General features: G+C 38.1%; 1 protein-coding gene and 1 long non-coding RNA gene across 8 annotated transcripts in view; one reads left to right on the forward strand and one right to left on the reverse strand.

Annotated features, from left to right (window-relative positions):
- Positions 1–5,373, reverse strand: part of LOC121143265 — a 35,640-nt gene extending 30,267 nt beyond the window's left edge. The window contains exon 1 of the long non-coding RNA XR_005880462.1: positions 5,284–5,373. This is a non-coding gene — a long non-coding RNA (uncharacterized LOC121143265). The remainder of the gene's footprint in view (positions 1–5,283) is intronic.
- The window catches only part of Slc16a7 (solute carrier family 16 member 7), a 154,735-nt gene that overhangs the window by 68,907 nt on the left and 59,116 nt on the right, over positions 1–26,712 (forward strand). For 4 of the 7 annotated variants that reach the window (XM_040754255.1, XM_040754258.1, XM_040754256.1 and 1 more), the window contains 2 exons: positions 12,733–12,858; positions 19,202–19,451. In XM_040754255.1, coding sequence (XP_040610189.1) covers positions 19,232–19,451 — 220 coding nt within the window. In that variant the 5' untranslated portion in view covers positions 12,733–12,858; positions 19,202–19,231. 7 annotated transcript variants of the gene reach the window in all.

Below are 26,712 nucleotides of genomic sequence, written 5' to 3' on the forward strand. Positions count from 1 at the left end.
ATGGTTGCTCTGAGCTGTGGATCAGTGTCTATCCCTGGAATACAAACAGACATCGTGTGTCCATAACAAAAAGAGGTCTGCTCTCTCAGCTTGGACTCTTAGGGGATTGCCTGGACCCTACTCATTTCTTAATAGAAATTGGTAAGTGCTAGGTGTTTATCTGATGACATCCATCTCCTGTGCCATCATTATCAGGGTATCACATAGTGTGAGGCAGAGGGCATGGGCTCAAATCTCTCTTCTTTCTCTTAGAAAGTCCTGCAGCAATCTCTAGTGGCCCTTGAACTCTAAATGCCAGGCAGGATTAGAGCTCACGATTTAGTGTCACATGGCTGTGCTACTTCCTTAGAGAGGATATTTGCAGCAAGTCTTGAAATCTTGAGGATGTCATAAAATGTGAAAAAATTAATTGTGTCCATTGTTTTTATGAGTCCTTTGTATGAATGTTAGCAATTACTAGCCCTACCAATGTGGTATCATAATGTTTGTACGTGTTTCACAACCTCTCAAGTGCTTCAGAAACTGCTTAAATGCTATTTTATATGAATTTCCTAATCTTACATGATGTGATTAATTCTATTGTAATCTGTTAGTTAGTTGTGTAGGTCAGGTTTCTGATAGTGTATAAATTATTGAGAAACAGAAATGTATAAAATGCTTGGTTTGTTGAGTGGAGACTGCAGTGCTTTCAAACACTGAATATAGACCCAGTATTCATGGTGCTGTCTTCATTTTATCTTCAGAAATATCTTCATATGATTGATTTGTGGTATTGAGCCAAACTGTCTCAGTTGTATTGGAGCATTTTCTTTTAAATAGCCTGAAAATATACTTGTCCATCTTGATCTTGATTAATGTAAACTACTCACTCATATATCAGATTCTATCCCTATGATAGCTTTTTATAGAAACCAGCTTGTGATTTGAGAGTGGGACAAAGCTCTAAGTACTCTTTTAAGAAGGAAGATTTAGCCTCAGGAGCACATTTTGGACTCCATTCCCAAGCATAGGCCGTGTCTGCTTGGGTCATGGAATTCTTCACGTGATTCTTTGAAAAGTACTTTTCTCATTCAAACCAGTTTTTGGAATCTTGGGAAATCTGTACAAATATTATATATCTCTTCACTATTTGGTTTGGCTTAGCAGTACCATTTCTCAGATGAGGGAGGAAATGTATATTTCACACTAAGGCAGTCTGTTTGAGATGACTGTTTTCACTGCGATAGACTGGCACAAAGTCAACTAAAAAAAAACACTGGAAAATGCTTCCTCTTTTCCTATCATTTTATGGATGAGGAAATTAAGATGCAAGTGTGACTATCATCTGCCTAAATGGTGGCACATCATTAACATTTACCCTGAAATGGGTAGGCATTGAACTTCCACGTTGTGTTCTAATTTTGAAAAATCCCATGTCAAATTACAGCCTGTTGGAATCACACCAGTCTTTGCCTTTTTCTGTTTCTGGTACCTGTTGCTTCCCAGTGAGGCTGGTGCTACATTTGGTAGCATGTGCCTCTTCAGGGCACTTTTATATCATGTGAGTGAAGATGTAGCTAGTGGAAACAGCCATACTGTACTGCTTTGCTATTTGCATTGATGTGACAAAACACTCACACAAAAGCATCTTTAGGAAGGCTGGTTTATTCTGGCTGCAAGTTAGAGGGTACAACCTGTCATTTCTGGGAAGCTATGGCAGCAGGGATGTATCAGGTGCCTAGTCACATCGTGTCCATTGTCAGGGGACAAGGGATAAGTGCTGGAGCTCAGGTCCATTTCTCATTTTTTTTCTCAGTTCTAGAATGCAGCCAATGTGGTGGTGATGCCCATAGCCAATCCTCCAGTCCTCAGCTCACCATTCTGGAAAGACCCTTGCTGACACACCCGCACGTGTGTTTTCATGATTGATTCTAAGTCCAATCAAGTGGACAGTGAAGACTAACTGTCCTGCATTCCATCACTTCTGTTTCAAGTGTGCCACTCTACATATGTTTAATGCATACGATTTGAGTTTCTCATATCGAAAGGAGTGACATACTGATCTCCACTGCTCTACCTTCCTTCCAAAGGTTTGTTTTTTAACTGAAAAAAAAACCTGTCTAGGTATTCTCACAACATAATGCTGTTTGTGAAATGATACATAAAATAACTGGATTTAACCATTCCACAATGTGTAGTTCTACTAAAACATTATGTTGTACACTAAAATTAATAAACTTTATTTTGTCAATTTAATAAATCTAGTAATAAGACACATATACTCTAAAGAAAAGCTTAAAGGATGCTGAGACATTTTCCCTGGCTTGGTAACCTTGCTTTTGACTTAACCTAGTCTTGATGTGAGACTAAAGAAGAACAGGCATGCAGGGGTTGTTGTTTCCTTTATCTGTAACTTCGCTTTCTGCAGTTCCCAACACCTGTCACCGTTTTTCAAATTAAAAAAAAGTAAAATTCTGGAAGTTGCGTATCATTTAAATGATGAGATTTCATGGATTTTAGTTCCTTGTTGAGTAAGTGTTAAGGCATCCCATTGTGCAGCACGAGACGGTCTCCGGCCTGTGGGTTGCCATCCTCTTGGTCACTTAGTAGCCATTATACATGTTCTCTCAGCACCTCAGACTTTTCTATTCAATATCTATGACCGTGTATGTTTGAGTATGCTCAATCTACAAGAGTATAAGACTGGCTGTTTTGATATTACAAAGAAAAGCTAAGTAACTTCATTCAAGTGAAACATGCCAGTTTCTAGCATAATAAGAAAAAACAAAACTGAAACATAACTACGAAGACTGGATCTATAACTTGGTGTAAAGGACTTCCTAACATGCATAAAGCCCGGGTTTGTTCTCCAGCACTCTCACAAAACAAAACAAACAAACAAAAAACCAACAAAGGGGACATGGAAGCTTGAGACTGTAATTACAACAGGAGGTAGAAGCAAGAGAATCAGAAGTTCAAGTTCATTTCAGCCACACAAGGAGTTAAGGGTCAGCTGACTGGGATGCAAAATATTCCCCTTTCAAGTAAAAGCAAATGTACCCATGTGATGGATGGATATAACATTCATTTGTAGACAATAGTCACTCAAAAGTGTTTCTCTGTGTCCCTATGAAATCTCATAGTGAAGAATAAATAGGGTTTCTAAACAGTATTATAGAATTCAGTCTTATCCGTGTATATTTGCTGAGGCTCTTGGGAAATTCTGCCCAGTGATTAAGTTGGAGGTACTGTGTTTGTCACTTCTGATATCAGTTAATGCATGCCACTTTTCTTTTTACATCTCTGTTTGCAGACCAGCTAAATATGTTAAGGTGTTTTAGCTTCTCAAAATAACCGAATAATCTAGTTAATTACAACAACTAAAGCTGCTAACATTTTATCCTTAACTCCTTCCTGGAGACTCAAATACCTTTTTAGGACATCTCGGGGTTGGGGGGATTTACCAGATATTTTCCACTTTCTAAAATGAGTTGCCATTTCCCTAACCTCTGACAGAGGCTCCTTGCTAGTGTCCATCCTCTCAGCTGATGGCACAAATCAGCCTTTGTTTTCTGTGCTCACTTCCGATGGCTTTTGTCCTATAAAGCAGCTCCAATGTCTTTGCACTCATAACAGCATACATTTGCTTCTTTTTTTCTTCCCTGTTGGGGGTTATTTGCCAGCATTGCCTCTGATGACTACGCTGATTGCAAACTTTCAGGAACATTTCTCTTTTGAGGAATCCAGGCTAATGAGATCAGATGTCATTTAAGAAGGCTGAGTGAAATCAGATATACCAACACAATTCTAAACTGACTCTTGGTTGTGGCCTATACTGCACTGACTTATATTCTATAACTCAAAGAAGTCACATGGCCACACTTAAAATATGCAGGTGAGAACTGTACTCTGCCTACAGGAAAGTGTGTCAGGGAGAAGTACTGGAGTGTGAATTCTTATCAAAACATACACAGTTTGACTGATCTAGGAATGTATAAATGGTGCTCAAACTGTGAGGTTGGACTTGCTGGTTTTTGATTGTTTTGCTTTGATATTGAAGAATTAAGAACTTATTCAGTAGGTGACTGTTGAGCTCCAAGCTCTTTCTAGACTTGTGATGTGAATGCTGGATGGTGCTGGCGAGTCACATGAATCCTGGTCATGTGACATGACATGAGAACAATCTCCTCTACTGTGTGTGTTAGGTTGCTAAGCAGTGACACGCCTCGGGTTGCCAGTCACTATTATCCAACTTGGTACTTTTCAATTTTACAGTAAGTCTGTGAGACAGATGAAGTGTCGCTGTACAATGAAAAACTTCTGTGATGGAGAAAGGGAAACTGATCATTTTCTTAGACTCCCACACACCCACAGTCAACAGGTTCCTATTACTCCCTGACTAAATATTGCACGGTCCTACATGCTCTAAAAAGGACTCCTTTGTTCTGCCTGTTTTAGACATTATAAAATGATTGTTTCTTTAAGTCAATGTGGAAACATATCACTGGACTGCTGGAGGGCAGAAATCCCAGTCACACTGTGGAAAGTAATTACAGCCAGAGGGAGACAGCAGAGTTAAAGTGATGACAGCAGAGGGCTCACGGCTTTTAATTCTTTAGCAACCGCATTTGAAAGTGAGACACATCCTACAGGTATATATTAAGGCTTGCAACAAGACATGTAAGTCCTTAACTTTAGTTTTGTATCTACAAAATAGGGCCCATAGCTACTAAATAATACTGCAAAAAAATCTGCACGTTGAAGTGCCAGGTGCCCTGTTCATTGATTCGTACCTATAATGTGACTGTTTAAATATTATCTACACAGTCATTTGCTGATCAGAAAATGGTACCTACATCTGTATGTATACACTTAAAATCTTTATAATTATTCAAGAATATTAATTTACTTAGGTACAAATAAACCAGAAAAATAGTAAAAGTCAGCTCAGAAATATTTTTCAAATACAAGTTTAGTTTATTTCTTTATTTTACTTTATGATCATATCTGACCAATTCAAACCATTTTCAAGGTGGATTTTTAACAACCAAAAATAACTGTGTAGTATTAACCTAAAGTATTTTGTGTTGTGTTGTATACTGGTTCTACTACACCCAGTTACTTTGAGGAAATATAACTTTCATACACTCCTCACTGAGCTCTGTAGCTAATAGCAGTACTATGGTGTTTTTCAATAGTACTTTGGAGTTTTGCTGGCACTGTTTACATCTTCATTTTCACCGAGCACTTCATAATAAATACCATGTTATTGTAAGAACCTATCAAAATGATAGGATTACTTACAGACAGTGTCCAGGCAGGGAGAGCATTTAGATAGTCCAGTTTCCTCATGGTGTTAACATTATGACTCAAAGGAGGTGGGGCAGAAACTGTAGAATCCTGTGACTTTACCTGGCAAAGCACTGAGTGACAGAGGCATGTGTCATAAGTGGAACTTTAACAGTGCCCAGGATTCTGAAAGGAACAATGACTCACTGGAGAGTCCCACTGTCAGGTGGCCAGGGGAGTCAGTAGACCGAAGCCACTCATCTTGGTGACAAGGAAGACGGTGTGGCCCCATGTCTCTGGCCAGACCGACTCACTGTGTTGTGACATTTTAAGCCTGCTCGAATGGTACTGTTCTTCCAGAAACCTGGAGTGGATTCTAGTTTATTTCTTGTTCCTATTATTGAGACTAGGGCATAATATTAATAATATGGATTTTTTTCTTATTTGATGTCTGAAAAAACGGGCATTATAATGGAAGTACTCTCTGGCCATGTAATTTTGCTAGAAATACCCAGGGATTTTAAAAGATTCTTTTCTTAAGGCCAGTATTAATTTAATCCTTTTGAAATTGAGAAAGAGCCCAAGGACTAGTGTTCTAGTTAGCTTTTTGCTGTTTTGTTGGGTTTGGGTTTGTTTGTTTGTTTTGTTTTTGTTTGGTCAACTTGTCACAAGCCAGGATCATCTGGGGAGAGGAAATTTCAATTTAGAAAACGTGACTATATAGTCGGCTTATAGGCAAGTCTATGTCCGTGTTTTCTTCACTGATGGTTGATATGGGAAGACCCAGGCAACTGTGGGCAGTGCCAGCCCTGGGCAGGTGGTCCTAGGTTGTATAACAAAGCAGGATAAGCAAGCCATGGAGAGGAAGCAGGTAAGCAGGGTTCCTCCATGGCCTTTGTGTCAGTTCCTGCCTCCAGGTGCCTGCCTTGAGTTCTGCCCTGACTTCCTACATGATGGACTGTATGCTGTAAGATAAAACACATCCTGTCATCCACGAGTGGCTTTGGTTTTAGTGTTTATCACAGCAAGAGAACACAAAGTAGGACACAAAGTAGATATCTGTTAAGAGAAGCTTTTTCTTTGCTAGCCGCTTTGGTTTATCCCCCGCCAGCCGCCTGGGCTCTGCAGCATTGTAGTCCCCAAATAAACACACAGGAGGCTATATTAATTATGAAGCTCTTGGCCTTGCTTGTTTCTTACTGGCTACCTCTGACTTAAGTAATTACCCCATAATTGTTAATCTAAGTATGTCTCTTACCGGAGAATAGTTCCGGGCTCCTACCCCATGGCGTTACATCTCGAACTCTCCTGTGTTTCTCCTTCCCAGAATCCTCCTGGAATCCTAGCCCCACCTATCTAGATTCCTATTGGCCAGACAGTGCTTTATTGACATATACACAGGACTTCCCCAACAGATGTCCTTATAGGTTGATTGCAAAATAGACACTCTGAATCTCTCAAGTACAGGTCAAGATAGGTTTCTATAGGTTGTTCTGAGACAGTCATTAGCCATGAGCAAAGTGTGAAAATGACTTCCTGGCCTTCCTCAGAGAAGTTCTAAGTATTTTAGTCATGCCCCTAGGTCTGTCTTATTAGAAGTTTAGCATTGATAGGAGATGCAGCACTATGTGGTCCTATCATTTGAACCAGACTGTCTTGTTTGAGTGGTAGGATTATGGGAAAGATATTTATTTCTAGTGACTCCTAAAATCAAGTCTGTTATCTCCGAAGCATGGTGAAAGTGATGTTAGAAAAATAACGATAGAAGCATAAGAAAGCAAAAAAAAAAAAAATAGAAATGTCCTACCTATCCCTTATCAAGCAGACTATGCTGGACTTGAACTCACTCTGGATACTGAGCAGGTCTTAAATATGTGATGCTTTGCCTTAGGCTCCTGAGTTGCCAGGGTCACAGGCCTGTGCCACTGAGTTCAGCTCTTTTAATATAAATAGATCTACTGGCTACTGAATGCAACCATCTTCTAAAGAAGCAGATTTATATGTGCGCATTAAAGTTTTGTGTTTTAGCAGTCTTATGTTATAAAGCTTATAATTGAAAAAATATATAAAGCTTATAATAGAAAAATAATATTCACTCATTATATGATATTTATAAACATTTCTTAAAGCTCCACAAGTTATATGGAGCTCATTCCTGAAACTATTTGCAGTTAATAGCTTTTCATGTATTGCCCTGGATAATTTGTATGGGTATATAAGTACATGCACATTGTATGGCTAAGGAAAGCCTCCTCTAGTCCCGCCAGAAGCCTTCTTGAATGGACCTGCAACATATAAATTAATAAGAAAAAAAACATGTTTTGTTTGGTTTTGAGATAGTGTTTTACACATCCTCCAGGGTGGCTTTAAACTTGAGATCTTACTTTGTCAGTCTCCTGAGGCAAGGATTACAGGCTTGAGACACTAATTCAGGAAATACATATAAACTAGGCAAGGATTACAGGCATTGGGTGACCGTGTCAGGTAGTACATATGAACTTGACAAAGATTACAGGCCTGAGTCACCATGTCAGGTAGTACATATGAACTTGGTAAGGGTTACAGGCAAGAGTTATCGTGTCAGGTAGTACATACAAACTTGACAAGGGTTACAAGCATCAGCTACCTTGTTAGGTAGTACATATGAACTTAATATGTACAGTGGTGACTATCAGGAAAGTTATTGCCTACCTGTCAAGAGGCATTTGGATGGCTATTTCCATTCAGGAGGTGAGGGAATGGGGAGCTTTCCTTCTGAGGATTAGTAAGAGTTTTTATTAGGAGAAAAGACTGAATTTAGAGGAAAAACACTAATTTACAAACAATTATCTGTGGAACTTGAATGCATCCAAAGGACAGACTTCTGTGAACAGCATTCTATCTATGCATGTTGGGGCCATGGTTAGCCTTTGCTGCCATCTTATCCATGAAATGTTAAGATGATGGTGAAAAGTAATTGTTTTCTGTCAGATCCAATGTTAACATACTTAAGCTGATCAAGATTCGTTCTATGAAACTTCCTTGAAAAAGAGGATCAAAGATAAGGTATGGAGGCAGGATGACCAGGGATCCTCATTGTCAGACTGTTTCTGTATATCCACGCTCTGCGGTATTGTTCCATTAGCCAGAACGCCACACCAGTACCCTAGTACAGGGCATACTTTAAAACACATAGAAGCTGATTGAAGAGATGGTTCAGCAGTTAAAAGCACAGACTGCCCTTGCTGATGACCTGGGTTTAGTTTCCATACCCACATAGTGGCTCACGACTGTCTGGCCTCCGCAGACACTGCATGCATATGGTGGATACATATACATGCAGATAAGACACTACTACATTGAAAATAACGTTAAATTTAATAAAGTAAAACAGAACCACATTTTACTTTTATCATTTGTCTCACTCATCAGTTTGTATAGAACAGATGCATTGCTTTTTTTAAAATATCATTGGATTAGTGCTTTTCTTAATGAATGAAACAATTTGCCCTTTTATGATGACCATCCTTAAGAAGTCTTTTAAAATATCTTTGCATGGTTATGTAATTACCCATGTAAGAAACAATGTTCTGGTACAATCACTGTGTTTGTGGCTTTTAGAAACAATTTACCACGACAGCATGGGAGTTTCCCACTCGATTTTTAAAACATTAGTGTAAACCTCATGCTGAAAACAATGCACACACACTCTTAACACTACTAGAGGCCAACATCCAGGACAGCACTTCTCAAAGTGGTGCAGAAGACTTGGCTCTCTGCCTCCTCTCGTTTCTGGTGGTCACCACTGTGACTTGATATGCTCTGTTTTGCAGTTGCTTTCGTTTCTGCTCTGCTTTCATCTCCCTGTCCCTGTGTCTGTCTCTCTAGATTTCATATCGGTAGTCTAAGTATAGTGTTGCGGGCAGATCTCACCTCAACGAGACAGAAAAATGTTGTCGGAAATTCCTTATATCTTTGCTGTTCAAGGTACCTTTAGAGATCCTGGGAATTAGAGCATGAACACAGCCACCATTTAGCCTATTGTAGTTGCTGTCTATGTGAGTGTAAAAGCATAATTATGAAGCCAGGCGGTGATGGCGCACGCCTTTAATCCCAGCAATCGGGAGGCAAAGGCAGGCGGATCTCTGTGAGTGTGAGGCCAGGATGGACCAACAGCCTCCAAAACAATACAGAGAAACCCTGTCTCGTAAAAAAACAAAACAAAAAAAGCATAATTATGATAAAGTAGGATAATTGTTTGGTACAAATGGTTCACGTATAATTCTTCACAATTTATTATGTATTAGTATAGTATTTTTCTCTAATTTACCAGTTCCAGAGATAGCTTTAGTTAGTTTTGACCCTTAACATCAATTAGCACTCTGTCTTTTTAACCACAGCAAGAGTTTGCGTCTAAAAATAGGCTTTGTGTGGCTGACATTTGAGGGCCATGTACTATTGATATCTTTCTTGTCTGGCTGTCAACGTAAATCAGTCGATAAGGATTTAAAAGATGGTTCACTTAGAAGAGAACACCCCCACAGGATCAGATTTCAATTTAATTCAATTATAGGCTAGAAAAGAAAAGACGTGATTCCATTTGATACCTGCTGTTAAACTGGATAAGCTTGCATCTCAACTTAAAACTATGTACATTAATTTTGCATTGTTATATTGTTTGTGTAGGAAAGAAGAAATAGAAAATAAAACTATCACATGATTGTTCTTTGTGGAACATATTAATCTACTTAGGTGGCACATAAGCCAGCATTGGGTGCATGTGAGAAAGAGTTCCTGCTTTAGTATAACGAATCTGCAGGATTTACAGTGGGGCTACACTGCTTAATATGGGCCTTCCTTTGCTGAGTATATTATTTCAAGACTTTGTTTTTGAAGATTAAATATGACACATTCTTGTCATATTTAAAGAAATTACAGAAGCACTCACATTTCATAAAGGAATGTACTGGTGTTCTGCAGTGTGGAATGCAAAAGAGCCTCAAGTAAACTGAGGCTGTGGATTACAAAAACAACTCAACTGAATGCCTAGAAGTAGTGGAATCATTAAAGTGTTATTATTCACGTACCCAGAAAAGCTGATGATAAATAAGCATGTGGCATACATAGGTAGAGCCAAGAAACCATGTCAGAAAATGTGATGCTTTCCTGTGAAAGCTATAGTGGTTGACATTGTTTTGTAGTGGAGAGAGGGAAATACAGAAAACTTTGTATAAAAAATTTTGTGTTTTTTTATAATTGTTAATTTAAAAAATTGTAAAAGTTGCTCATCCATTGTTAAAATTAACAATGAATTCATATATTCTTTGTGTGTGTATGTGCCTAAAGGTCTATAAACTAGCCTATGATTGATCAGAGTCAGTAGAGAAAGGATGTAACTAGATTAATTGAAATAATCAAGTTGAGGTATTAAGCTGTTTGTTGAAAGGTACTTAAGATATAGATTGGTTTTTCTAAAATATGGATCAGTTAGATTTTACACTGCAAAATTTGGTAGAAATTTTGGTGAGCAGATAGAATTTGTAGCATCCTGAGATTTTCTCAGAGTCACTTTTATTCTTGCTTCTTAACTAGTAAGACATGATTACAGTTAATTACAGCCCAGTGGGGTGGCGAGGTGGGGGGTGGGAAGATGGGGTGGGGAGGTGGGAGGATGGGGTGGGGAGGTGGGAGGATGGGGTGGGGATCAGAATCCAGTTTTCAGGGATGGCTCAGGCTTTCCTCTGAGGCTATGCCCTGCACTCAGTGAAGTCTACTGTGCCAGAGGAAAGAAAAAAAAGCTATAAAGATTTCCTACATTGATGCAGACTGGTATTTGGGGTAGGCTGGAGTTCATGACTTGTCCTGCTTTTGAAAGCCATGACAACGCTCAAGAATTCCATTAGGAACAGAACTGCCTACTGTTCTACAGCCCCAGAAGTCCGATGAGTGAGTGTGCCTTTAGCTCTGTTCCTTGTAAGTTTCTTAGACCCAGTCAGTGACTTTAAGACTCCTTCACTCTCCTTATTGGTCTGCTCACATCCTTCATCCTCTTCTTACACAGCATCTTTGACCCAATGTCTTCTCTCAACACTTTGTATTAAGCAGTCCTAGAGCCAAAGTGGGTGACTGATATTTTAATGGAAAGAATCTAGTTTTCACTTTTTCTTTTGCTTATTCTGGTCAATATTGCCTGTTATACCAAGTTTTATACATTCAGTACCACACTGAGGTTTATATCTTGAATAAATACATTTGTTCTATTATTTAATTAGACATGTTTAGGAAGTTTGAGTTCTGAAACAGATGCATAGATTTTTTTTTTGGTTTTACAAGACAGGGTTTCTCTGTATTGTTTTGGAGGTTGTCCTGGAACTCCCTCTGTAGACCAGGCTGGCCTTGAACTCACAGAGATCCGCCTGCCTCTGCCTCCTGAGTGCTGGGATTAAAGGCGTGCACCACCACTGCCCAGCACGTGGAATATTGTTTTTGCTACCCACTGTTAAAATCTGCTTATTATTGATAGTATTTAGAATCATTTTGTTAAATCTTATACATACACACCCACATGCACAGACATATACAAACACACATAGGCATGATTTAGCACCAATTTATTTAAATAGACATTAGGAAATGTGTGGCAGCTTATGAATGTCAGTAAGTTTCCTTTTTCATAACATAGACTGTATAATCTAATCTGCTCTTGTGTGATGTGGCTGTAGATTCCCAAGTATATGTTCATCTGTGTGTGAATTCAGGAGAAAGCCAGGGGCCAACTCCCAGGGCTGTTCTTCGGGAGACAATTTTCATTGTTTTTGGTGCAGGGTCTCTCACTGGGATCTGGAACTCATCCACTCAGCTAGGCTGGCTGGCTAGCAAGCCCAAAAATCCACTTCCTAGTGCTAGAATCATAAGAGAGTAGTATACGGATGTGATGAATTGAGTTCAGTTCCTTATGCTGGCAGAGGAAGTATTTGGTCTACAATTTGTTATTAATTTATATTTTTGGTTGCAAGCGCAGCCTTTAACGGTTGAGCCATCTCTCCAGCCCTTGTTATTAATTTTAAAGAAGCTGACATTTCTTTATTTTCCACTTTTCATGTGTGTATGTGTGTATATATATACATATATATGTGTGTGTATATATGACATATGTACATATATGATTGACAAAACATATCTATATATTCATGCACAATACTTACTTATTATAGTTATAAAAGGTGTGCAGAGCTGAGTGGTGGCACACACCTTTAATCCCAGTGCTTAGAAGGCAGAGGAAGGCAGATCCCTGTGAGTTTAAGGCCAGTCTGGTCTGCTGATCCAGATCCAGGACAGGCTCCAAAACTACATAGGGAAACACTGTTTAAAAAAAAAACAATAAAAATAAAAAGAGTGCAGAAGTACTGGTGTAAATTAAAGCTAGTGGCTAATGAGGCAGTGGAATACAGCTATACATTTAATACTTTTTTCTTTTTCTTTTAGATAATCTGGATCTGTACTACCTCTCCCTTTATATTGCCTTCAAATACTACTTGTCAACATAAAGTGACTAGGCTTAAATATACATACCACCCAAAGAAATCTGTTAAAGTGGACCTCTGACAACAGGTAAAAGGGCAATTTTTTTCTGGTTCTTTTGGTCACAAAATATGATGGCTTCCAAGTACAGAAAATATTAAAGAGTTGTTCACAAGGAAAATCATGGGATATGTGTATTCAGATTGAATCTTGACTATTGATCAACTCCAGCTGCTAGTAAGCAAGGGGTGAGAGTTGTGGGATGTGCTATTTTCCAAGGGCAATGGGTTTGGAACTTACTACTATGAACCATTAGCTGAGTGCCAGTAGTAAGTTCTCTCTAGGGCCTAGGATCTGTCAACCCACAGGTTCTCAGCCCCAATAACTGGTAGATGTGTATTCCATTTTAGGGAGTATGCCATAAATTCAATGAGAAAGTGGTTGGTTGTTTGTATGCTATCTGTGGCATTGTTGCACCTGGGGGCATACATTTTTTTTTCTGAACAGGTAGCTACTGGGTTTCATACCTGACAAGACTCATAACAACTTTCCTCCTCTGGTGGTAATACATAGCTCCTTTAAGTGCTATGAAACATAGCAGGGATTGATCTCTGTCTTCTGTCCTTTGAAAACCCCCTCTTGCTGATCATTTGTCACTGGAAAATTGGAGGATGTGCTCCCAGTAGGGGAGATCATCTTTCCCACTCCTAGCTTTCTTCACTTAGCTATAGTTCTTTGTATAGGGTTGAAGTGGGAGCACTAATTCTTTTGTTTGTTTTTTGTTCTTTTTGAGATACTGTTTCTCTGTGTAGCCTTGGCTGTCCTGGAACTTACTCTGGGAGAACTAATTCTTAGCAGAGACTATTGTGTGGTTAGTACTATGTTGTTTGCTTCTCTGATGGGACCTAAACATATTGAATTGGGTCTTTGTAGTGTTTCTTCATATGGAAATTGTCTTTCCCCTTTGTTAAATGAGTGTGATCTTGGCTTTCTAGTACCACATTTTGTCAGGTTGTAGAACAGTTGACTGGGGCTAAGGCATGTGGAATAGACCTGTGCAGAGTGAGAAAATACTGATAGAAAATCCTTAGGGGTCAATGTTAGGTGTTCAGGACTTCTCCTAAAGTAGCTAGAGTGAGTGAACTGGCTGTGGGTGCCTGAGATCCAAACCTGAGACTGGGGTGAGCATGTTAGCACAGGATATAAGGTCCTCAGACAAGCTGCAGCTGTGGATGTGCTAACTGAAGGAATCGCTCATTCTGACATGGAGGGGGAGGGTCAGCCAGAAGGAAAGCAACATGTGGTCATGAGACATGTTGTAGGAGCAAGTGGAGTTGGTGGGGAAAGGGATGAGTCTGGTGTCTTACCTGGAGGGAAGGTGTGCATATTTATGCCTTTAAATATGACAGGGAACTGAATCAGGAAATTTTATTTCTAAATGTTTATCATATCAAATGTAATTAAGACTACAATCATGTGAACTCATGGATTAATAATGAAAGATAGTTGTTTCCATTCTGCATGCTGGAAAATTACAGGGCCACATCTATACTGCTAGTTAACTGTCTCTACGAATGTAGGAAAAGATAAAGCTATTTGCTACATAAAGCCTTCTGGCATTTCCTCCATGATTCTCCAGGTTTTCTTTTTTTAGTTTTCAAGCAAGAAGGAAATTGGTAACTTCACAATTTAATTTAAAAATGAGGTAATGAGCCCAGATTCTTAAAACAACTTTCAAGGCCAATTGCTGTCTTCTATGTATTTAAACCATGTTTACATTCCACCATTCCCTGTTTTCTTTAAGTGTTTTGCATTTATAAAGACACTATTTTTGGTACTCAAGTGTTGTAAATCGATCAACATTCAAAAATAGTACTATTTTAAAACTCAATAAATGTAGAGTTAGGAGAGATAATTAGTATTGTGTCCAACAAGAAAAAAATAAAGAAAATTATAACATACTGTAAATATATAAACCTTTTGAAAGTAATTCTTGATAAACATTTTTTTTGTTTTTTTTTTACTAACTTGTAACCTCTATAGAATATTAACCTAATAGAAGTGGTTTTCATAAAACCCAATACCCACTTTATGTGCATCATTTGTCTGTGTCTTTAACCTCATATCTTTCTGGTTTCTTTGGCATTTTAGTAGACTTTTGTTGTGTGAGTTTTTTTCCCTCTTAGGCAGGCATTGTAAACACACACACACACACACACACACACACACACACACACACACACACACCTGCTCTCTCATGAATGGAGACCCCCCTCCACCACACACACACACATTGACTCACTCCTGAATGGAGACCATCCCCTACAGATCAAAGTCACAATCTCACCAAAGTTCAAGTTGTTACACGAGGTGGGATTTTTTTGGGGGTGGCTTACAGGTGTACAGATGATTCAGAAGCAGTTGCATCCCAGCAGCTCCCAGAAGCTCCCCAGTCTCCCACATTTCTCTCTCCTTTTTGCAGTGCCTGTCTGTGGCCCCATCTGCAGCCCTTTATCTGCCTCTGTGTCCTTGGATAGGGGCCCTGGTGAGAGTTTGTTTTCCTGGGTTTGTGAAGTTGGCTGACCTCTTGAGTCCCAGGTATCTCCTGTCTCTCTCATGGAGGGAATGTTTCAGAGGAAACTGTTATGCAATAGTTTCCATGGACTTAAGCATCCCAGTGCTAGTTGAGTTTTTGCCACTGTGACAATATGGCTCATGAAATTAACTTTAGTGAGAAAAGAGTTATTTTTATCAAATGGTTCAGAGATTAAAGACACCATTGCTTGATTCTTTTGTTGTGGACCACTGTGAGAGCGTGGTGATAAGGGAGCATGTGTTGTATTATACCTAAGATAATCATGACGGGAGCCATGGAGAAAGACAGAAAAGGTCACAGTCCCAGAGTTCTCTACAAAAGCATGGGATCTAACTTTCCTTCTGGTAGGTTCTACAACTAAAAGGTCCAGCTATTTCCTAACAGCACCAAGAGCCTGTGACCAGTCCTTCAGCACCACAGCACTAGAAGATGTTTAAGATCAAGCCACACGGCTTTTGCAGAGAGAATTTTCCAGGCTATTAATGTTTTGAAAATCAAGTGCTCTTGACTGTTTCACAGAATGTAATAAAAATGTCAAGTGGTTTTTCTCTGGCTTATTTTACTCCCTGAGTACATAACCAAGTAGTCTTCTTTCTGATTCTTTGTATATTAACTTAGTGCCAGCAGTTATTAATGAGAGCCAGTTACTCTCATATTATTCAGACCCTGTTTCTTAGTATTTCTGAAATTTGTCTCATTTTAAAAAGAATACCAAAGATCTCTGTGGAAACTAAGCTGATTAATAAATGCTTACCTGTGATAATAAGGACTAAGCAAAGAAAGGATTCAAAATTTACAGAGGTATATCCCTTTATCCATATCATTTTTTTCTATAATTACATTACAGGTTAATTTTTAAATATCATTTGTTCAGGTGAGTAGAAAAAGAGATGCACAATTTGAAATGTTTTTAATTTTTAAATAATTAATTTTATTTTAAACTGAAAATACAATTTTTTCTTATACTGCATTCTGATTGATTCCCCTTCCCCCAGATATTCCCATATACTCTATGCCTCCACACCCACCTAGATCCATATCCCTTTTTGGCCCCTTTAAGTAGAAAACAAACTAGAGTCTTTAAAAAAATAAGAGAAAAATAAAATAAAATAAAAAACCAGGCAAACCTGAAAAGGACAAAACAAAGAAACAAAGAATCAAAACTAAATATAGCACAAGAAACATATATAGACACAGAGACACAGGCTCAACTCAAAACCAAAAATTCGTGTGTGTGTGTGTGTGTGTGTGTGTGTGTGTGTGTGTGTGTGTGTGTGTTTGCAGTGGTGTACACGTGGAAGTCACATGATGATTTCTAGGAATTAGTTCTTAGCTTCCACTGTGTCAGTTCCTGAGTTTAAACTCGTTGATGGAATTGGTTGCAAACACCTTTACCTCCTCTCCTCTGCTCCCCTCCCCTCCCCTCCCCTCCTCTCCCCTCCTTTCTTCTCTTCTCTCCTCTCCTCCTCTCCTTTTTCTCCTCTCCTTTCTCTCCTCTCCTCTCCCCCTACGCTCGCCCATCTCCTCCCCCCTCTCCCTTCCTCTTCCCTCCTCCCCTCCCTTCTTTTTCCTCTTCTCTCACCCCCCTCTCTAGTTTGGAATAATTTGTGATTATAATTTATCTTCTTGAAGATATTAAAGAACTAAAGAAATTTGCCTTTTTCAACACCATTCAAAAATTCTGCTATACTAATTTCTCAGCACTTACCCTCTGAAATATAATGGAAGGCACATTTGTCAATCATTTCCTAAGTTCTTTATAAACGGTTATTTGAGATTGCTTCAAAAATTATCAACATGTGACTAAGCAATGTATGTAAATATAGAGCTAAAACAATACAATAAAAATATAATTTTTCTATTAACAGTGGTATCAATCAAAAGTGGAATTTTTATGATTTTTAAATTATGATTTATACTTCATGTATTTCCTATATTGTCTAAAACTTGCATAGCTACAAAAAAGTTCTACAATAACTCATAAAAGTAACCAAACAACTCATAAAATTGTAGTTCTATCTCTGGGATTCATGACATTACATTATCACTTAAATTAATTAGGCAAATAGTCATATAGGACAATAATGATAATAAATGTACAATTTTTAATAATGACTGTTACACTGAGTGTTTTCCTCTTCTGCGTTTCCTTCTCTAATGTCTGTCATAGGCATCATTAAACTGCAGTTAGCAGACTATTTTGTAAAGAAAGTTTCATCGGAAAACCATGCTCACTTGTGTCAGTGTCTTCAATGATATTAAAATTCAATTTGGATAAACACTCAATGCAGACCATGTAGCCAGGAAACCTTACAGTCTTTGTGTGTCCTTTACAATAAAATCTTGAAGACCCTTATCTTATAATTAAAGTTGATAAAACACTATTATTGATTCCATTCAAAAGCTTGTGGGATACAGTCACCTGTGTGACAACATGTGAGTCCTCAGAGGACATGAGGTTAAATTACATACATCTGACCCCAAAGGAAAAATACAGAAGGATCTCATTGTTTTTTTGATGAATGTTAAAAAGAAACAAATCTGAAATCAGAGACCCAAGAATAGAAGGGTATTTTCTTAGAGATGGAGGCCAAAACAGAAGCTGGTTTTCAATGAAAGAGGTGCTGTTCCCAGGCTCAGAACTGCAGCTGTGCGGGATCTGTAGGTGCAGAGCTCTTTGTGTAGTGGGCTTTGTGTCACACAGTACTGACTGTGTGCTCTGAACTGACTGGTAGACTTTAGGTATTCTACACACACGCATGCACACACACACACACACACACTCAGGGGTGGAGAGGGAAGGAAAGGGTCAGGGTGAGGAGCAGGAGAGTAATGGGCATTGCATAAGGATATGAGTGTTGGGTTAATTTGAAGGCAGTTGTGTTGTCATTCCACACTGAATATGCACATTAAGATATCATTCTTTGCAACTTATATACGTGTGTGCACATGTGTGTGTGTGTGTGTCTGTGTCTGTGTCTGTGTCTGTGTCTCTGGATGTGGTGTGGTATGAAAACCATCTACAACTTTACAAAAGCCAGGAACAACAATCCATGGGTTGATTTTGGAAAACATTTGGGATATATATACAGGAATGTAGTTTTTTTTTCTCATGTCAACACAGCCTCTCTGTACTCTGGGAGGATGTGGAGACAAGGTTTTCATTGTGTAATTTCTTACATATTAAACTGCGCATCATTTCCTTCCACAGGAAAGTAAGTGTTCTTAGGTGTGTACATATTAAAGAGCCTCTTCTCCACTCCCTCAACAAACTAGCACATTTATTCATGTAGCAATGAAGAGAGAGAGATAGACAACAAAGAGAAATTCATAAGACTGTTGGTAGCACTAATTTGGGGAAGGCAACATTTGGAATTAAGATTAGTCTTAGGGCGTGGTGATGGCTCAGTTGTTAAGTGCTTGTGAGGACCTGAGTTCAGTCCCCCACACACAACATGCATGCATACACATGCTCACACACAGAGAAACCATTCTTTCTTGAAGTGTGGTAGGTGCGTTTCCTCTATGCTTAAAAGTAAGATTGAAATAGTGTTTATTTTAGCTTAGTTGGCACTTCAGGTTGTATCTTGATTCTTAACTTCATTTTCTAATATTTTCTTCCCATAAGTAAGTGTTTTCAGAGTTTTCCGTCTTAATACTCAAGGCTGTATATCTCACATTTTCTGTTTGGATTTTCTGATAATTTTCCAAACACAAGAATACTAAATACATTAACAAAATGATATTGAGTTACAATGAGAATGCTGTGTCAGCAACTTTCAAGGGTGATACAAAAATACAAACATATGACATAAATTGTTGTTTATTTTTCAATAGGTTACTTTAGTCTCCAGCAGAGGTGCAGAAATGCCATCGGAGACTGCTGTACCGCCTCCACACCCCATTCCTCCGGATGGAGGATGGGGTTGGGTAGTAGTTGGAGCAGCCTTTATCTCCATCGGATTTTCATATGCCTTCCCCAAAGCTGTTACAGTATTCTTCAAAGATATCCAGCAAATATTCCAAGCTAGCTACAGTGAAATCGCATGGATATCATCCATCATGCTGGCTGTAATGTATGCAGGAGGTAAGGTTCTCAGTATAGACTGATTTCTGAAATAAGTATATAGTTCTTTATTACTACATACTTCAAATTGACCATGCCCATACACTAAATCTCTTACTACATTACTATATTAATCAGTTAAGAATCAATCAAAAGCATAACTAGAACTGCATTTTTTAGTGATTTTTTTGGTGATTTAGCTCCATCTGTTTATTTCATTTTGAGTTTTAATATTTGGTGGGATGGAGAATTATCTGTATGAAGGAGGCTTGCCATATTATCAAGATCCAAGCGAATCCTTTGCTGTTCATTTGGGAATGAAACCCATGCTATGATATTGGGAGTATTTCTCACCATTGCCATAGCTGGGCAAAGTACTTTCTTTTGCTTGAAAAGGAAACATATGTTACTGTCAGTTTATAAACCCAGAATATACTCTATTTTGCACTGCCCAAAAGGATTGCTTGCATATACTTTCTACACATATTCAAGTTTTATATGTAGAATAATTCCTTAATGCTTTAGGACTCTCAAAAATAATGACATCGTTTTATTTAAGTAGCTGCTTCCAATTATCCTGTTAGTGTCTGCGTTAAAAGGAGAGTGTAAGTCACGAGAGAGAATGAATACATCAAACCACCCTACTTTGGAGTGTTAAATAATGAAAATCACTTATTATTAAGTGACCTATTGTCTTTAAAACATTCTAAATCGTAGACCAGAATTTTATAATTTTTTTTCAAAAATCATTACTTAAATGTATGGGTTTTAGAATTTTAATTTGACAACTGGTAATTTAACTTCAAGGGATAGTTACAGACTCAGACTATAAGAATTTAAAGGTATCATATAAATCACCTAGCATCACTGTTTTATTATATGTAAATAAAGATAGTGGGATCCCTAGTGAGGGAGACAGAATATTAGCAATAATAACTAATATTTATTAGAATTTGCTAGTGGCCAAGGCCTTCTTCTACAGTTGATTCATGTGATATTTCCCAATCCTCTTGACACCTTGAGAAACGATTGTCATCTTTCTGTTCTGGTACTGAGGACATAGACAATCTAACTTTCCAAAGGCACAGGGCTCATTTCCGGATATAAAACCTAAACCTTCAGACATGTAGCCATCACCTTTCTCTTCTCTCTCTCTCTCTCTCTCTCTCTCTCTCTCTCTCTCTCTCTAAACCAGGTGTTGTCTCTCTAATGTACCACCAAAGCAAATATTTGATCCTATTTTATGTGTATGTGTGTGAGAAATGTGTTTATTTTAATGATTCTAGTATAATAAGACTGGCATGGTTAAACTGTTGAACTCTTATTTGATTACCACAAGTATCCTTTAAATTCTTTTGAAGCATGTATTTGAAGAACTACACTTTAAAAACATGCTTTATTAGGCTCACCTTTGGATGATAGTTCTCAGGATTATAGATGTTAGTTCTTAGACTATATATACATGGTTGATACTGTAAAACACATATTGTATTTCTATAGCGCTGGTGTTCTTTGACCATGCTTTGCTGGGTCAACCCATTTGCCTTGGCCTGAGAGGTCAAGGAAAAGATTAAGATACCTCTGAGGTCATGCTTTCATGCTTTTTACATAACAGCAGAATGGATGCCTGTAGAGACTAGATATCAGTCTGCTGAGTTTGGGCATCTGGTTCCATTATGTCTTTCATAATTTTCTGCTGACTTTAAGTTAGTCAACAACATTTCCCAGATGCATAGTTGGGTGTTGTTGAGGTCAATACCTGAGTCATCTTCTTTTAACTTCTGATAATAATTATCATCAGCATTATCCCCAATTCTCAGTGGCTTCAAGACATGCAAGTTCATTTCTTGCTCATCAGTGCCCCCTGTAGTATCTGTGCTAACCCCTGTGACTTTGTGCTGTTCTCTAAACCTACTCCCTCTATGACACAAAGAGAAAGGACACAGCATCAAACATCATCTACAGTACTTAGTGGCCAGGCATAGAATTTATGAGCTTCACTTGGTCAGAACTTAATATTGCTCTACACTGAGGCAGGGGGCATAATAACTGGGGGCTTCCTGAAAGAAAAATGAGAACGGAATAACATCCAGTAAGTCATGGTCAGAACTTCATTCAACAGTCGTTCTCCACAAGCAAAGGAAAGCTGGTTTATGGAGTTGCCATAGTCACGGCATGGACTGTGAGATGGCTAGATAAAAAAGGGGTGTGAGAATGATGAATGGCAACATTTTAATTCAATATGATTTTAATGTTCTCATATTACTTAGTGTGACATCTTAATGAATTTTTTACTAGACTCATCATATATAAATAATTTTATGTATACACTTAATTCCTTTTAAAGATACGTGTAGTATAAATTTGAAGAGGCACAAAAGGGAACTTGTTTTGGAGACAGTGTTTCATGTATCCTATGCTGCCCTGGATCTCACTGTGTAGATGAGGATGGAAGGATGACCATGAACTTCTGATTCTACAGTATCCACCTTCCAAGTGCAGGTTATGTAGTTTGGGGGTTGAACACAGGCATAAAGACAAGATAAGTTCTCCGGCACTCAAAAGAAAACTCTTGAAATTAATAATGGTAATTTGAAATTGTTGGAAAGATCATTAAAATATTTAGAGTAATAGAAGAATAAAATATATCTAAATTAATGTGAATAGGAGATTTGTTTGTAAAATACTGTGTAGGAACTAATGATGGCGAGATCTAGGAGAGATACAACCAAGCTCTTGGAATATTGCCCCAAATCCTCAATTATGAGGACTTCCGCAATATACATGTCATTCCTGGCTATGTAGGAAATTATACTCCTCTCTGGTGTTTAGCTGAAAACTGTAAATACAACCCAAAGCCATTGCATAGTGGGAGGAAACCCCATTAAATGACCCCACATCCTGCTGGATGTAGAGTTAATCCGTTCACATAGTTGCTCATACTACCCAAGTTTTATATCTTATCCTTGTAACCAGACTTTAGTCTTTGAACAAAAGAGTATTTTGCACTAAGCATGCTGATGCACATCGAGTATCTCAGTACTCAGTAAGCAAAGGCAGGATGTGTGCCACAAGCTTAGGGATAGCCTGGTTTATGTAGCAAGTTCTCAGTCAGACAGTGCTATACATTGAGAACTTTTCTCAAAAAATAAATAAATAAAAATAAAGGGGCCAGGTGTGGTAGTATGTGCCTTTAGTCCCCATACTCAGAGGTAGAGGCAGGCAGGTTTCTGTGAGTTCAAGACCATACTTGTCCATACAGTGAGTTCCAGGAAAGCCAGAACTATGCAGGGAAACTATCTCAAAACAAACAAGTAAATGAATGGAAGGAGCAGGGGGGGGTCTGTTGGGAGATATGTCTTCTAAATATAACAGAAATGCTGCAGCCATGAAATCTCAGCAATATGCATAAATAAAGCATGAACAGTTTCAACACCAGTTGACATTGCAATGTGCCTGGGTGAAATTTCATCAAACTCTACCCCTAAATGAGAAGCTACAGTCAATTAATGACTGATGAGAGAAGGAATACTAATCTTCCCCAGGGATGAGCCTCCTAATTGTTCATGGTTACATAATACCAAGTGGTCAGCCCCACAAACATACACATACAAATAACACTACATGGACTCTGCACACACACACACACGCACGCACACACGCACACACGCACACACCAATAATAGTTGAAGATAAAAGAGGAGCCCAGGGGAGAATGGGAAGGGTTGAATGAGAGGTTAGTGAAGGGAAATAATATAGAAAAGATATAATATGGTTCAAAATGTATGTATGGTAAGGGTGCTGAAGTTATATTTCCACAATTGATGGCTTCTCGTGGGGGTGCAGGAAGGGAATTACTCTGTTCTATCTAAGAGGCAGGTCATTGAGAGTTTGACCATATTCCAGGGAATATATAGAAAGCACAAATTGGTCAGATTAGACTTGGTTTTTCTTTTCTTTTTTTTTTTTGATGGTGGTTTTCTTGCCTGGGATGACTCGAAGGAGAGCAAGGAGTGATATATGGAAGTGTTTGATAGGAGGAAAGGGAAGGGAGGAATTACATAATTATATTATTTTAAAAGAAAAGGAAAAGAATATATTTGTAAATCTAAGTAACAGACAATGCTATGTATAGACAAAATTCCACAGAAAACATGGTGACAGATTCATGAGTGCTTTAAAAACATCATCAAAGTATTCCTGCCTTTGATGATTTCTGATTAGTGGAGCATGGACTCATGTAACAGAGAAGATACAGAAGTGTGGTGTCTAAGCCAGAATCAGAAAAAATAATTTTCATTACATTTATTTGTGATGTTCTTTCTGGCTAAAAGAGGCATTATGCATTAAAAGGCACCATAGCTTTATTTTATAGGTCACATACTGTAGGATTTATACATTTAAGATGTGTAATTATCAATTTTTGGTATATCCATAAAGTTGTGTAAATACTGTCCCAATTAATTTGAGAATATTGTCATCACTTCAGAAATAAATATTATAGACCCTATTAGTTTCTTCCTTTGACTTAGCTGTCTGTCTTTATGAATGTGCTTTTTTTTTATAAATGTCCTTTTTCATTACCTTCTTTCACAAGGTGAATTCATATTGTAGAATGAATCTACTTCTATTACACACTAGTTTTTCATATGGACACACCGCATGCTGCTTACCCATTCATTAGTCAGTAGATATTTAGTTTATTCTCACTTTTTAAATTAAAACACATGGTTTTCGGTAAACACTCATGTGCACATTTCTGTGTGAACACATACTTCAATCTTTGTGTGGCATGAGACACTTAAGCTTCTACAGAACTGACAGATACTTGCTATGCTGCTAGGTGAGGTTTCATTTCTTCTCACGTGCACTGCCTCCAACTTCTTATGTCTGTAACAGAACTTGTGTTTTTTTTTCTTATAGCCTTCTTAGTGGATATAAAATTTGTCACTGTGTTCTGGTTTGTATTTTCTATTTAGGGAAGTTTTATTCAGATCAATTTTCTATGAAAATATTTTTTATATCCTCCCCCACTGTGTGTATGTTGGTCAAAGGACAACCAGCAGAGGTCAGTTTTTATTCCACCATGTGGGTTCTGAAAATTGAATTCATATTGCCAGAGTTGGCAGCAAGTGCCTTCACTCACTGAACCATCTCAAGGTCTCCCCCATTTCCATTTTTTTAGAAAGAAAAAATGTGTACAAAAGTATCACTGATTTTTATTGTGTTAGCAATCTACTGCTGGCCACTGGGCCTTCCTTAATTGTGGTTTGTATGCCCAGTCAGACTCCATTACAGAAAACTAATTTTCCTCTTCATACAGTTGTCACTTGGAGGTGGCTCCTTTTTAGGAATGGGAGCTGTGTCTGCTTCTCCCTCTCAGCACTGGTACACCATCTGGCTTGGACCTGTGCAAGTCCTATGTATGCTCCCATCCTATCTGTGAGTTCATACATGTGTCAGTCCTGTTGCATTTGGAAGACACTGCTTCCATGGTATCATCTATCCTATCTCTTACAATCTTCCTCCCTTCTGTTCCACATAGTTTACTGAGCCCTGAGAGTTCAGGGATTGATTTGATGCATCTCATTTAGGATATAGTGTTCCAGCTCTCTGATTTCTGCACAATGTCCAGTTCTCAGTCTTTGTACTAGTTCCCATCTAATGGAAAAAGAAGGTTCTCTGATGATGGCCTAGAGGAACACTGACCTATGGGTACAGATAGACAATGATTTAGAATAAAAATGTGATAGAGTTGATAAGTTAAGGTATTAGTATTTAAACCTTTCAGTCAATTGTTTTCATGTGTGATTGACAAGGTTTCTGCAATGACTAAGTTTTCTGTCAAAAGTTCATTGTTCTAGACCTTATCCTCAACCCCCTTTTATCATGGTTTCTAATGGTAATTGTGTATAACATTGCAGTTCCTTCTTATAGAGCACAAAGTCAATATTCAATTCAAAATATTTATATTTTTGCCTTCTGTTGGGAAGACCTCTACTTATGGAGGCTTTTCTTGGAAGATGATTATAAATATATTCAAATACCATGAAAAAAGCATATAGTTTAGTGTGAAGCATAATAAAGTAACCGAGGCTGTGTTCGACACAATGTTAATAACTGCATTTGCCTAGAGAATGCCTAAGATCAGACATACTCATTAGGGCTTTGCATTATACCTATTAATCACTGTAGTGGGGTCACCCAGAAATATGGAGTGTTGTTCTGAGGTCTGACCTGTGATGTCAGGGCTAAAGCTTCTTGTCATAATTAGTTGGCATCTGAGCTCTGGTAACAGAGCATTATCTTCCCTTCTGATGTCTAAATTAAAAATGAAACTAATAAAAGGTATGCAGAAAGGGTGCAAAAATGCAAATTACATTGATACATTACTTCATCTTTAGAATAATGGTACTATATTACAGCAACCCATCTGGCTGTCCATATGGTCTCCTGGAGTTCTAGCAAATTTTGGCAAATAGGTCAAGCAGAGTGGTCATCCCATTAATACAGCACTAAGTAGAGTCAGAAATTGTATTATAATCTTAACCTGTGTTATTTAAATGAATGTGGGATTTATTGTCTGAGTAGTAGTGTCTAATGATGGTGTTTTAGTGCAAAATTTGTGTGTTATGCTGTTGAGAGGTAACACAAAGTGAATACATGCAGGACTTCCAAATACAAAGATTACTTTGTGTGTTTGTGTGTGTGTGTGTGTGTGTGTGTGTGTGTATGTGTGTATGTGTGTGTGGTGTGTTCCCTCTAATTCAATTTGAAGGGGAAAATCATTGTGGCAAACAGAATTGACTTTGTCACCCTGGAAACTTGTTCTGCTTTATGAGGGATGTGACTACCAAATTTGATAAAGAAGGAACATTGTTTTATTATGGACCACTGGGAGGAGATGACCAAGCATCAGACCATTTAACTTATTTTCTTGGAGATTAAGAAGCAGAAGGTTTTAGCATAGTATATTGGTGAATATTATATATGGTTTGTATATGTTCTTTTTAAGATTTGAAAAAAGCTGTTATATTAATTTGCTTTGTGCTTATAGTATTTGCCTATTTGGGGGAGAACATTAATCTAATTCACATAATATTACTATCCTAAGAGCAATAAAAGTGAAGATGGTTCTCTTCTTGTGTTTGAGATAGCTAGGACTTTCCTGTTAGCCCTTTAAATCCCAGAAAGTGTAGCAGGTCTACTTATGCAATCCTGTACCTATTATACTTATGCCACATTAGCTTTCTTTTATCCATGAGCGTTGCTGAAGATTTCC

This window comes from Mesocricetus auratus, unplaced genomic scaffold, assembly GCF_017639785.1.
Source record: "Mesocricetus auratus isolate SY011 unplaced genomic scaffold, BCM_Maur_2.0 Super-Scaffold_100011, whole genome shotgun sequence".
Taxonomy (NCBI): Eukaryota; Metazoa; Chordata; class Mammalia; order Rodentia; family Cricetidae; genus Mesocricetus; species Mesocricetus auratus.